Here is an 11641-nt window from a genome sequence, read left to right as displayed (position 1 = left end):
CCTGTCTAGCCTGTCTCCTCTGCATCCCAACGGGACCTGCCGGGTGTTTCTCCGCGCGTACTTCTTCCACTTACGTTACAATAATGATTTCAATGACCTGCCTTGTTTCCATTGGTAAAACCGAGACGGAACGTCATGGAGCAAGGGGTCTCGAGAGGCTCCAGACTCGAGAGGGAGTGATTGCACAGCTCCTAGGAAATTTCTTATGTCATTTTCCCCAACTCAGCTCCATCACCATGAGGACTTGCACGACTCGAGGCACGTCTCCGTTTCCTAGTTCATGAGTAAGGAATGAATAATCCTTCAAGCTTGCTCTATGCCTGTCACTGTTGACATTGGTTGGACGAAACACAAACATCCACTATGTGAGAGCTCTTATCGTTGTGTGTCCTTCAGAACTTGATATGCTATGCAAGCCAAGGAACGAACATCGAGTCTGCACCGACGCCTCATGATACCGTCACTCGAGAAGAGTCACGGGTCATGATGCGCAATGTGAAAGGATAGCAGAGTATGCCAGAGTATGCAAAACCAGAAAAGAAAGGCTACTATATGCTACCTACTGAACCGTCGTGAGATACGATACGGAGCTATAACCAGAAACAGACCACCCATGTTTGTTATGACAGCGAAAGTGGCACCAAACTCTTCGACTTGCTGCTCTCATGACTCTTGGCTACGTCTTCATGACTTCCATCCTCTTCCAAGGTCTGTACGACTGGTCTACGTCAATCTGCTAACATCTAGTTCTTCTTCGCCTCCGTGTCCTTAGACTCGCTCAGGCTATCAGCCATTGCCTCGGCAGTGGCCTTCTTCAAGCGCTCGCTGTCATCAGTCTTATCGTCCTTGGTCTTCTGATGTGTTTCCCTCTCATCTTCACTATCTCCCAGACTAAAGGGGTCGTTTTCTGCGATAGGGCTCGGCTCAACCGCCGACATGGGCTGCCACTTGCTACCCCTTGTGCCACTCGCGGGAGCTGCATCCTTGGGTGGCACCCTAGGTGAAGAGTCGTACATATTGATTTCTTCAGTCTCCTCCTTGAAACCAACTCGTCGGCCGTTGCTAGGCTTGGGTGAAGTAGATGGGGGAGGGGGCTTGTACATGCCAGTATTGGCCATAGGTCGATTCACAGGAGCTACGAGTTGTCAACATTTGCTTCAACACAATACAGGTATCAGTACTCACTTCCATCAGAAGAAAACTTCATGCCAGCGAAATCATCGCTGAGAACTTGAGGATCCGCATCATATCGGTCATAATCACCGCTTCGCCTGCTAGACTCTCCAGGACGACGGAAGGGCTCTCCTTGTCGTTGCGTCTGCTCTTCACTCTCGTCAAAGTTCTCCTCGATCTTCTTCTTGATGTTTGTAATCCATCCGTTGACCTTTTCCTGTGTCTCGAAGAATCCCTTGCGTAGGTTTTCGCGAATGACAGGGAGGTCGTCGTCAATGAAGCTGTGCTCACGGTCGTCACCCCATTCATCACGACCTCGCTGTCCCTGTCTTTGGCCTCGGTTGGCAGTGCGCGACTCGTAGGCACCAACATTATCGTAGTGTTCTGCAAGTTGGCGTGCATATAGTTCGTCTGCCTCCAATTGCGACATCTGGGTTCGATTCTGAGGCCTAGGGGGTTGAGGAGGGGGGACTTCTTCGGCGGGCTCGTTTTGCGCAGCATCAGGATCGGTCATCTCTGTACGTAGATCAGTTCATCATGCCCTCTAATAAGAGTCTGTGTAAGCGTACCCAGCAAAGCATGGAATGCAGGCTCGACGCGACCACCGCTAGCTCTCAATACAGCCTTGATAACACTCAGCTCTACAGTAGGGAAAGCTTCCTTGAGTATAGTCTCATTCTTCTGCGCTTCAGAAACAGGCCGGGGCGGCTTAGGGGGTGCTGTCTCATTCGTGGGTGTTGGTGCCTGGGCCTGAGCCTGGGTGGTAGTGGTGTTAGTCGCAGCAGCGGGTGTGGTGTTGCTATCGAGAACGCCAGATTCCTGAACATCATCGTCGTCGAGATCAAGAGGACGCGCAGTAGTTGGCGACTCAGGTCCACTCTCGGCGGTGGCCTTGTTCTAGCAGGAGAAGTCATGTTAGCGGAAATCCTCCAACATCAGCCATCTAAGACAGTTCTCGAAAGGAGTAGTAGTATACCGTTTCTCCAGGGGCTGACATCCTGATCGCACTTGTGGTTGGTATGATTGAGTTTCAGTCTGAAGCTATCACGAGTTTAGAGTCGAGATTTGATTAGAAGTCGGTTGAAAGATGGGCAATATCCAGGGAAATTGGGGATTTCGCTTCAGCCTGGCCTGCCTTGTGATATTAAAGTTGAGGCGCGAGGGGTCAATCAGCCTACACGAAGCTGATGACGTTGACCCACTCGCCACAATGCATTCTTAATGGGGAAGTTGCTCTGATTGGCCGTAGCTCTGACAGCAGTATCAAGTCTAGGGTAACTTTTCATGCGTCTTCGTGAAGCTTGACTTTGAACATAATGCTTCATGCAAAATGAATCGTGTTCAAACAAGCTGAGTTTTGTGCGCACATAGAGGGAAATACTCACAAATGGTGTGAGAGACTCTGCGTTGTTCTTAAAAAGAGTCCTAAATCTATTGAATCTGGTTGACCCAATCCAGTATGGCAGATCTGGATTTAGATGCAGCTTTTATCCCAGCTCTTCACAAGCCAGCAGCTCTACTCCCAATCGCGAAACATCGCGAGAGCCTTCTCTATGTGATTGAAAATTACCCAGTCACGATCGTCATAGGTCAAACTGGTTCTGGAAAAACAACACAAATACCTCAGTTCTTAGAACGAGCAGGATGGTGTTCAGATGGAAAGATCATTGGCGTCACTCAGGTAAGTAAACATAAAACCATGACACCATACAAGCTGACCTTTTCCAGCCTCGTCGTGTCGCAGCAACCACAGTTGCGGTGCGAGTCGCCGAAGAAATTGGCTGTGAGCTTGGCAAAGAAGTCGGATACTCGATACGTTTCGAGGATGTGACCTCGGCATCAACAAAGATAAAGTTTCTCACAGATGGCCTCCTCATCAGAGAGGCTCTGGTCGACCCATTGCTGACGCGTTACTCGGTTATCATGGTTGACGAGGCGCATGAGAGGTCTATCAGCACTGACGTCTTATTGGGGTTACTGAAGAAAATTCGCCGAAAGCGACCCGAGCTGCGTATTATCATCAGCAGTGCTACTCTCCAAGCCAAGGAGTTCTTAGACTTCTTCACAAGGAGCAGTGATGATCAGCCAAACAAAACAGACAAAAAGGATGAAATCGGGACCATCGTCAGTCTCGAGGGGAGAACGTATCCAATAGACATACTCTACCTGGAGTCACCGGCAGAGAACTATGTTGAGAAAGCAATCGACGTTGTCTTCGATATCCACACCCAAGAGGGCGAAGGAGATATCCTAGTTTTCCTGACTGGTCGAGAGGAAATCGACAATGCGATACAAGCAGTCAGCGAGCGTATGCTTGATCTTGGCTCAAAACACGGTCCTTTGATGCCTTTGCCGTTGTATGCTGGCTTGTCTACTGAACAGCAAATGTATGTCTTTGACAAGCTGCCGGAAGGCACACGAAAAGTTGTCTTTTCCACGAACATCGCCGAAGCATCAGTCACAATCGATGGAATCGTATTCGTGGTGGATAGCGGATTCGTGAAACTGAGAGCGTATGACCCAAGGACTGGCATAGAATCACTCACTGCTACAGCAGTATCGAAAGCGGCGGCGTCCCAGCGTTCTGGACGAGCTGGACGCACAAAACCTGGAAAATGCTTCCGACTTTACACTGAGCAGAGTTATCAGTCGCTGCCGGATGCCAATATCCCTGAGCTTCAGAGGTCAAATCTAGCACCTGTCGTTCTGCAACTCAAGGCTTTGGGAATAGACAATATTGTGCGCTTCGACTTCCTATCTCCACCACCATCTGAACTCATGGCCAAGGCTCTTGAGTTGCTCTATGCTCTAGGAGCGTTGGATGAGTATGCCAAGCTCACTCGGCCTATGGGCTCAAGGATGGCTGAGTTGGCCGTTGAACCTATGATGGCGAAAACCCTACTAGCGGCACCGTCTTTTGGATGCCTCAGCGAAATGCTTACAATCGCGGCAATGACCAGTCTCGGAGGCAGTGTATGGTTCTCCCACGAAGGCGAGAAAAAGAAGATGGAGACATCACGCAGGAAGTTCGCCGTGGATGAAGGCGACCACTTGACTCTCCTCAATGCCTACCAAGCGTTTGTTACAAAGGGACGAAAAGAAGCCAAGTTCTGTCATGAGAACAACCTCAACTTCAAGTCCATGAGTCGAGCAGTCAGTATCAGAGCTCAACTAAAGCGGTATCTTGAGCGATTCAGCATCAATATAGATGAGACACTCGCTGGACAAGCATCACCGGAGGCGAACGTCAAAAAAGCAGAACAGATCCGCCGTTGTCTTACATCGGGCTACTTTGCCCACGCAGCAAGGATGCAACCAGACGGAACGTTTCGCAACGTCGAGGGCAACATGGTTCTTCACGCACATCCAAGTTCACTAATGTTCAACCGCAAAGCGGATTGGGTCATCTTCCATGAAGCAATGGAGACGGGTAGCAAGATATTCATCCGGGATGTCACCAAGATCGAGAAAGGATGGCTCTTGGAATATGCGCCAGAATTTTACCAAATCACGACAGATTGGAGAGGATGAGGGGTTCGATATGAAGGGAGATGGGGCCGTCGATATGTGAAACTGCCAGGCCGGGGATAACTGGGATGGTATATGAATGGCGGTTTCAAAGCTTCGGGATCAAGGATAGCAAATGTTGGTTAAGGTGTGAGGCATTTCCCCATAGTGAAAATATCATTTGCTTGATTTCTAAAAGTGAGATGGCATGAATGGAGGAAGCCTTGGCTGGTCAAGGGAGTCCTTGATTCCGACATGAACAGCTATGGATATCCATGGATGTTAAGCTGTTAGCTTGCCTGCCAAACACTGACCGCCATTGGATCAGACGAAACCCGATATTGATGTTTTCGTATGGTAATAGCGAGGATGACGGTGAAAGGGCCGAAGGCAAGGCAAAACAGAGTTCAAAACAATCCGCAGTATTTGCTACGTGTGAAGGTGAGAGTGGTGATAGCCTCGTCTCTCCGATGTAAGGGAGCTTGATCGTCCTGACTAATAATGGCGAACGGCTCAACTACCTAATAATAAATCATCCGGCTTCCCCGGCGGATCTATGTGATATGCCGTGAGATGGCTCGCGGCGGAAGTCACCGAATCAAAATTACAAGCTCCATATTGACGTAGGCGAACGATTGGTAATTCCTGCAAAATTGAGCCATTTCAAGAATATTTTCTTCTGATGTTTGTGCGTGCGTACGTAGGCAAGCTGAATACTAATAATAAGCCAGCAGGATATGGGTGACGGAGATGAGGGCAATATTGATGCATATCTTAGCACTAGACAGCGCATAGTGGGTGAGGATTAAAATTATGACCCACGATAAGCCAAGATTCTAATGCAAGAATTCAGATGTGGGAACGATTCAGCTTTTTGTGACACCAGTGATATGCATCTTGATATAAGGGAGTTGGCGATCTCGAGCAGCCATTTGAGGCTAGTTTGATAGCCAGGGGTTGAAACCAGGAAACAGACGGTGTGATTGATATCAAGTTTGACTGTGTTTGCGAGGTGAGAAGTGGTTTTCGCTTTCATTTCAGGTGGCTTGTTTTGCCTTGCCTTGCCTTGTATTGTCTCGCCCAGGGTGACAGTCTCATCCAGTTGACCAGTAACGGAAGAGGATAATATGCTCTCGGGTTGTTACTGACACTGTCTTTGAATGGTTCCGTCCAAGACCATCGAGACCGTTCTCGATATGAGATAGAGCACCGTATCTATTGAACTCTCTGCAGTCTGCACCGCGTACCTGCAGCAGCCACTTCAGTTGACAAGATATAGCCCCTGACGCCACTGCGGATAGGCGGGGAGGCTTTCTCCCCCTTTATTTACTTTCCTCTTCGGGGCTTGGTCTCTTCAGAGCAGAAGCTGTTCCATGACGTCCGTTGGCTGGTCTTGGTCCCGGGCCTCCACATGATTGCCGGGGTTAGCCTGGCTGCCGCTCGCGTGCCTTGCATGAAGCGCTCATAACTTAATGCATTCTTTGTGTTTTTACTGGTCAGGGGTCGATTGTGCATCTGGGTTATGCGAGATTGTCCCTGGTTGTGCACCCACAGGCGCATGCGGATGCTTCCTTTTGGGCTCTGATGCTCGATGTGACTGGTGGTTTTTTATGCGGGCGCTAACGGGGTGGCGAGGCAAAAAGAGACTTTTTGGAAATTAAACGGTTGATAACTGAGTTTTGTTAATTGATTGATTTTCGGATCGCTCTGCCTGAGAGAGAGTTGGTTGTTGTTGATTGTTGTCCGTGGGAATGCGGTCAATGCCTCGTTCACCAGAAGCAACCGACCTAGTCATGAGCTTGTGCACTGAACATCCATCGTACAGGGCTTCCATGACGAGATTCTCTTTTTCTGCTCTGACCAAGGCCTCGTTGCAAACCCTTTCCATGGGATCCAGTAGGATGTCCACCTTAATCTCTCTTGGAGAAGACCTTGGAAGGGGTCTGGAAGGTGAACAAGGGTTCAACCACCAATCCAATGGTTCAACCTAGTGTCACTCCATCTTGCTCCGTGTGAATCCCCTGATTGGGATATCGTTCCAGAGCTATGCTAACTAAAGCAAGGCTCATTCATTGTCTGGGATGGACGGGACCTGACCTGATCCATGAGTGGTCATTACCCCCCGCCCCTGGCCTGGTTGCCTGGGCCTGTGTTGGACTTGGACGGCCCCTCAGGCATTAGTCCGCTGGGAGAACAGCGAGTCTTGTCGCTGTAGCAGGTCATCTCAGGCCCTAGAATGACACTCCAGGTACCAGCTTTCGAGGCTGTCCTTGGTGGAGGTTCCAGTCCCAGTCCCAGGTCCTTTACTCCTGTGCCTCTCCCGTCGTTGCTCCACTCCTACATCTCCACCCACTCGCTAACCTCATCCTCCTCTTTACCTACTCTCCTTCTCTCGTCCATTCGTCGTTCCTTTCTTTCGTTCTCCAACTGTTCATCGGTCGACGACGACAGCATCATATCGTTCTGCATTTCTGCCAAAGCTGCCTGCCAGCGGGCTCGTCACTCTTTTATAAAAACTTGCTGCTTAATCTAGAGTCTTGTTTACACCAGACTCGAGTCATTCGTTTCGTTACGGTCTATTGTTTTAATGACCTAGTCCCTCTTTACACAACAACAAACATCACAGCCGCTCGCTCACTCGCTTTTGCTCCGCTGGCTTTTGGCTTTGTCCAGTCTTGTTCTTCTCGATATTACGGTGCCCAACATCTGCTTTGACGCTTCTCGCGATCCTTGGACGAAAACGATTTCAGATTCATTCGATTCCCGTATCAAATTGGAGACGATAATACTCGACACGTGCCAGCCGTCTACCGACATTGTCAATCGCATTACGGTCAGCTTAATGGTTATGACAGTTGTGCTTGGAGTTTAATATTCGACAATTCTTAATATTCTCACGCCCATTTCACTTTTTCGCGGAGGAAACTACACTTGACGATCAACATCTCTTTGTTTGTTTGGAAGCTTTGAGTTTATGCGCTAGCATACCACGCCAACATGGGGATCGCTCATTACGAAGGTGCTCGCCTTCGACCTCGCACCAACATTGAAGATGTCTCTTCAGCTTCCAAAAATGGAGTCGCATCGTCTTCCTCGATCTTTCGCCGACTCGTCACCCGAGAGAACTGCCAAGAAACAGACAGTTGTGCAGCAGCCAGCGCCAACACGAACTTGGTAGTTCCCATCGTTGTCGCTATTGTGTATGCTACCAGCCACGCCTTTTTTTTTCTTTTCGATTTCGGATGGTCAACTGGATCGCGATATGCTGACCATTTATGTGTAGGGTTCCTATCGTTCTGATCGCAATCTTCTTGTACTACCTCCACCGTAAGAATATGAAGAGGCAGATGCTTGAGGATATCAATGATCCTCACAAGAGCCTGGACTTTGGGCTCGACGGGGCCGGCGGAAAGAAGTCTACCCGTCGAAGTCTCTTTATGGGAGGGGGTGAGAAGGGCCTCAACCATAAACCCAGTCAGCTCTCGATGGATATGAACCTCTCTTCGCCCTACCTGCTGCCACCCGGTCTGCAGGAGTCGCGAGAGTCGCTCAACTCGTTGGCTAAGTCTTTGGGAAATGATAATCAGGACCCTTACCAGTATGTCGCGACCATCACGCAAAGCGAGACCGGCTCATTGCGGTCCTTTAATCCCAAGGACTCCCTCTCGCACAATACTAAATTTAGTAGTCCTCGTAACTCTGGCAAGCCTGGTAGCATGAAGATGCCCCCATCTCGCATGAACTCCCTGCCTGAGACTCCTGTCTCTGCCACCGACTCCAAGGTCGATCCTTTCGGCACTCCCAAGGCGCCTGCGCCAACCCACCAGCCAAACTCTCACTTCGACGAGAAGGATGGATTCCAGCCTGCCCCAATCATCCCTGAGATTGGAGTGGTTTCCGATTTTGATGAGAAGCGTGACGGCGCCTCCGTACAGCCACCTCCCGCAGTGAGGAGCAAGACTCCCGAGTTTGAGTTGCCCAACTTCTCCTCGGAGCCCGCCAACGATTTCCCTCTACCTCCTGCCAGGGAGCATGAGGCCACCGGTCTGGGTTTGAACTTCTCTCTTCCTCAGCCTAAATCCCCAACTGTGACGTCCCCTGATGCTCCCAAGTCCGCTCCTCTCCCTCACGACCGCCAGAGTGATGGTTCCAATTATCAGTCCTACACCCCCGCGGCTGACATTTCAAGTTACTACGAAGACCATGAGGACGATTCTCGCGGTCGCACCATGCAACGTACCTCATTCGTGGAGGATACACCTCAGTACCAAGGCCTAGGAGTTCCCCAGCAGGATAACAAGAGACTCTCTGTCGGATTCCGTCCTCTCCCTCCGGATGAGATCACAGAGTCTGAGGACCCCGAGTACCGTGCCAACCGTATCCGTTCTTTCTACAAGGAGTATTTTGAGGATACCAAGGAGGCACCCCCGCCTATGCCTCCCATACCCTCAATGGCTCAGGGCAGACCCGGCCCTAAGTATTACGAGGATGTTGACCAAGGCTACATGATGGGTGGTGATGGAGCTTACTTTGATCCTGAGACAAACGCCTTTGTTATGCCCTACGCACAGCCTGTCACTCGCCGTGCCATGACACCTCCCCCAGCTGGCCGTCGCCCTGGTCCTGGCCGACCCGGACCTCGTCCTCGTGGTCCCAACGGTTCTATCGGTGGTATGAGCTACCAGAGCGGACCTGGAGGACGTTCCCGCGCTGGTTCTGCTCTTGGCCCTCGTCCTGATTCTTCAGCCTCAGCTCGCATTCGACAACCCCCCAGGAAGAGACTTCCACCACCCGCACCCTTGACCACTCTCCCAACTCCCTCCAAGCTCAAGGATGATAACATCGCCCTCATCAACGCTGCTGACTTTGCTCCTCCCAACACCATCCGCGACACTGCAGCTGGCCGCTCTCAAAGTCCCTTCGGCGAGCGACGACCTTACTCGCCCTCTGTTCCTGCTGCTCAGACTCTAGTCTCGCCCTTTGAGGAGCTGACCGCTCTCCCCAGCCCGTAAGTTATACGCCACTACGCAATTAGATGACTTTTAGCTAACGTACAACAGCCATCTTCTCCGCAAATCCAGCACATTCACTGGACTTGACTTCGCACCTCCCAAGAGATTCAAGGATTCCGACAACATGAGCGACGCTGGAAGCATCAGGAGTAACCGCAGTGGCATGTCCCAAGCTCAGCTTGGTGCCATCCGCAACGGAGCTGGACGTGTGAGTCGCCTGCCTGGTGACCAAGTGTTCACCCAACAAGCGCTGCAAGATACATTGAAGCCTTCATGGGGAATCCGACCTTGATAAAAGGTAGCGCGTCAACACATTCAGTGGACTGGTCTATGCATGGGCTGCCACTGACATGTCGAAAAACTTTCTTAGCGTTGTCTTTTTGACATTGCATTACACAGCGTGCGCCGGTCTTGGTCAACTTTAAACATTTCTTCACTTCAAGGGCGTATTTATAGGGTCATGATGTCTTGCGATATTTTATTTCACACTGGGAACCTGCAGGCTTGCATATTATAGAAGGTCTTTGGAAACCACACGACAAACTAGATGACGACTGCCGGCTCGGACAACGTACGTTCGGCCGTTGTATATAGGTCAATTGGATCTGGCGTTGATTACTTCAACATGGCCCATCTTGTTTCTACCATTCTACTACTTATTCAAAACTGGATGAGAAACTACTGTGAGATTTGTGAATATGTCCATATAGAGATTATGACAGTGAGTCTAGGTGGCCAGTTCGTGAAATTCCCAAAAGGGCGGCACGAATGATATCCATCTCCTGTTGGATCATCAGGCGCGCCCCTATCGCAACACCTCCGATCCTCCCGTATTTAGTGAAGTTATGATGTTATGGAATATCACTCAAGCAGGGCAAAACACGATTGGCAGATCTAAAAGAAAAGTTTGATACATATCGTGGATACCCAAGATCAGCGGCGTCTGTCGAATCAAGGCTTTGTTCCTGGGGCGATACGACGACACGCGATCAAAGTTGCTATTTTTGGTCAATGCTGTGCTTTAGTTGCTGCGGAGGCCGACGCCACCGGGGCAGAGCGAACCAAGAACTAAGCTAGGTACGATGAAAGGATACTGAAGCTCAGAGTGGCAATTGATAGATATTATTAACGAATTCGTTGATTTGTTTATGTGAAATGGCCTGCCGAGTTGACGTTCAATCGCTGAGTCGAATTACCTGGGCCGTGGAAGATTGAGTGTTCCTGGTTCAAGGGACGCTTACGCAGCGTCTTGAACCAAACTCCCCCTCTATCCCCTTCTAGCACCAGAATCGAGAAACGTGTATGTCCTAGATTTGACATTCCAATTTGAAGAGAGGCTTTTCGATTCAAAGTGCAATTCGATCTCAAGCCGTTCGTCCGTGTGAGTGTTGGTGCCAGCGTCGCATTGGATCGACTTTTCAGGACATGGCTCCGAGATTACAACCAGAGCAGAACGCATAATCCGTCCGTTAAGACTTAAGGCACGTGAGGACGCAAGATATCACTTTTGAGACCTTCAGCCGAGGAGATTTGATCAGATCAGATAGGAAAGCAAGAGTCTAGATCGTGCCCCAATGAGTGCAGACGTACATTAGAATGACATTCCATTGCTGCACATTGAGATTAAAGGGTTCCCGGCACGCTATAGAAATACTTGAATGCCGACCAACAACATGTGATCTCACTTACTCACGATTAACCCCTTGAATCTCCTCAAAAGGAGAAGATTAATGTCTGCGAGGTATTTAATAATGGCTATTGAGATGCCTCTTGGAATCTGTTAGTGGAACTAGAGTCGAAGGGTTTAATTACTCTTGGCTTCATCATCATGACGTTGTGAGCCATGTGGTGAAACGACAATCAATTTTGAGGGTTCTCGAGACCCTTTTCACAGACAGGTTCATAATTGTTCTTCTGATATGCGTCTACAGCTGTTGGTCGTGGTCGAC

At 49.8% G+C, this 11641-nt stretch overlaps 3 protein-coding genes across 8 annotated transcripts; 2 read left to right on the top strand and 1 right to left on the bottom strand.

Moving 5' to 3' along the window:
• Positions 1-66: 66 nt before the first annotated feature.
• Positions 67-2337, bottom strand: FVEG_09625 (hypothetical protein). Its single transcript, XM_018898659.1, has 4 exons — positions 2150-2337; positions 1743-2070; positions 1186-1689; positions 67-1135 (listed from the first exon to the last, which is right to left on the bottom strand). Exons 1-4 carry the CDS (start codon positions 2168-2170, stop codon positions 744-746), a joined length of 1245 nt encoding a protein of 414 aa, XP_018756577.1. The 5' UTR covers positions 2171-2337; the 3' UTR covers positions 67-743.
• A 129-nt stretch (positions 2338-2466) lies between these two features.
• FVEG_09626 (hypothetical protein) lies at positions 2467-4877 on the top strand. Its single transcript, XM_018898660.1, has 2 exons — positions 2467-2854; positions 2902-4877. The coding sequence occupies exons 1-2, from the start codon at positions 2633-2635 to the stop codon at positions 4702-4704; spliced, it is 2025 nt and encodes a 674-aa protein (XP_018756578.1). The 5' UTR covers positions 2467-2632; the 3' UTR covers positions 4705-4877.
• Positions 4878-6934: 2057 nt separating this feature from the next.
• FVEG_09627 (hypothetical protein) lies at positions 6935-10491 on the top strand. Of its 6 annotated transcripts, XM_018898664.1 has the most exons (5): positions 7009-7880; positions 7964-8278; positions 8369-9688; positions 9741-9990; positions 10063-10491. In XM_018898664.1, exons 1-4 carry the CDS (start codon positions 7678-7680, stop codon positions 9982-9984), a joined length of 2082 nt encoding a protein of 693 aa, XP_018756582.1. In that variant the 5' UTR covers positions 7009-7677; the 3' UTR covers positions 9985-9990; positions 10063-10491. The 6 variants fall into 6 exon arrangements, with proteins under 6 accessions (XP_018756581.1, XP_018756579.1, XP_018756582.1 ...); XM_018898663.1 differs by having other exon boundaries at positions 6935-7880; positions 9741-10491; XM_018898662.1 differs by having other exon boundaries at positions 7964-9688.
• The last annotated feature ends 1150 nt before the right edge of the window (positions 10492-11641 follow it).

This window comes from Fusarium verticillioides, chromosome 1, assembly GCF_000149555.1.
Source record: "Fusarium verticillioides 7600 chromosome 1, whole genome shotgun sequence".
In the NCBI taxonomy this organism is placed as follows: Eukaryota; Fungi; Ascomycota; class Sordariomycetes; order Hypocreales; family Nectriaceae; genus Fusarium; species Fusarium verticillioides.
Note: the sequence above shows the minus strand (reverse complement) of the source record. Positions and strands in the feature narration are given on the sequence as shown.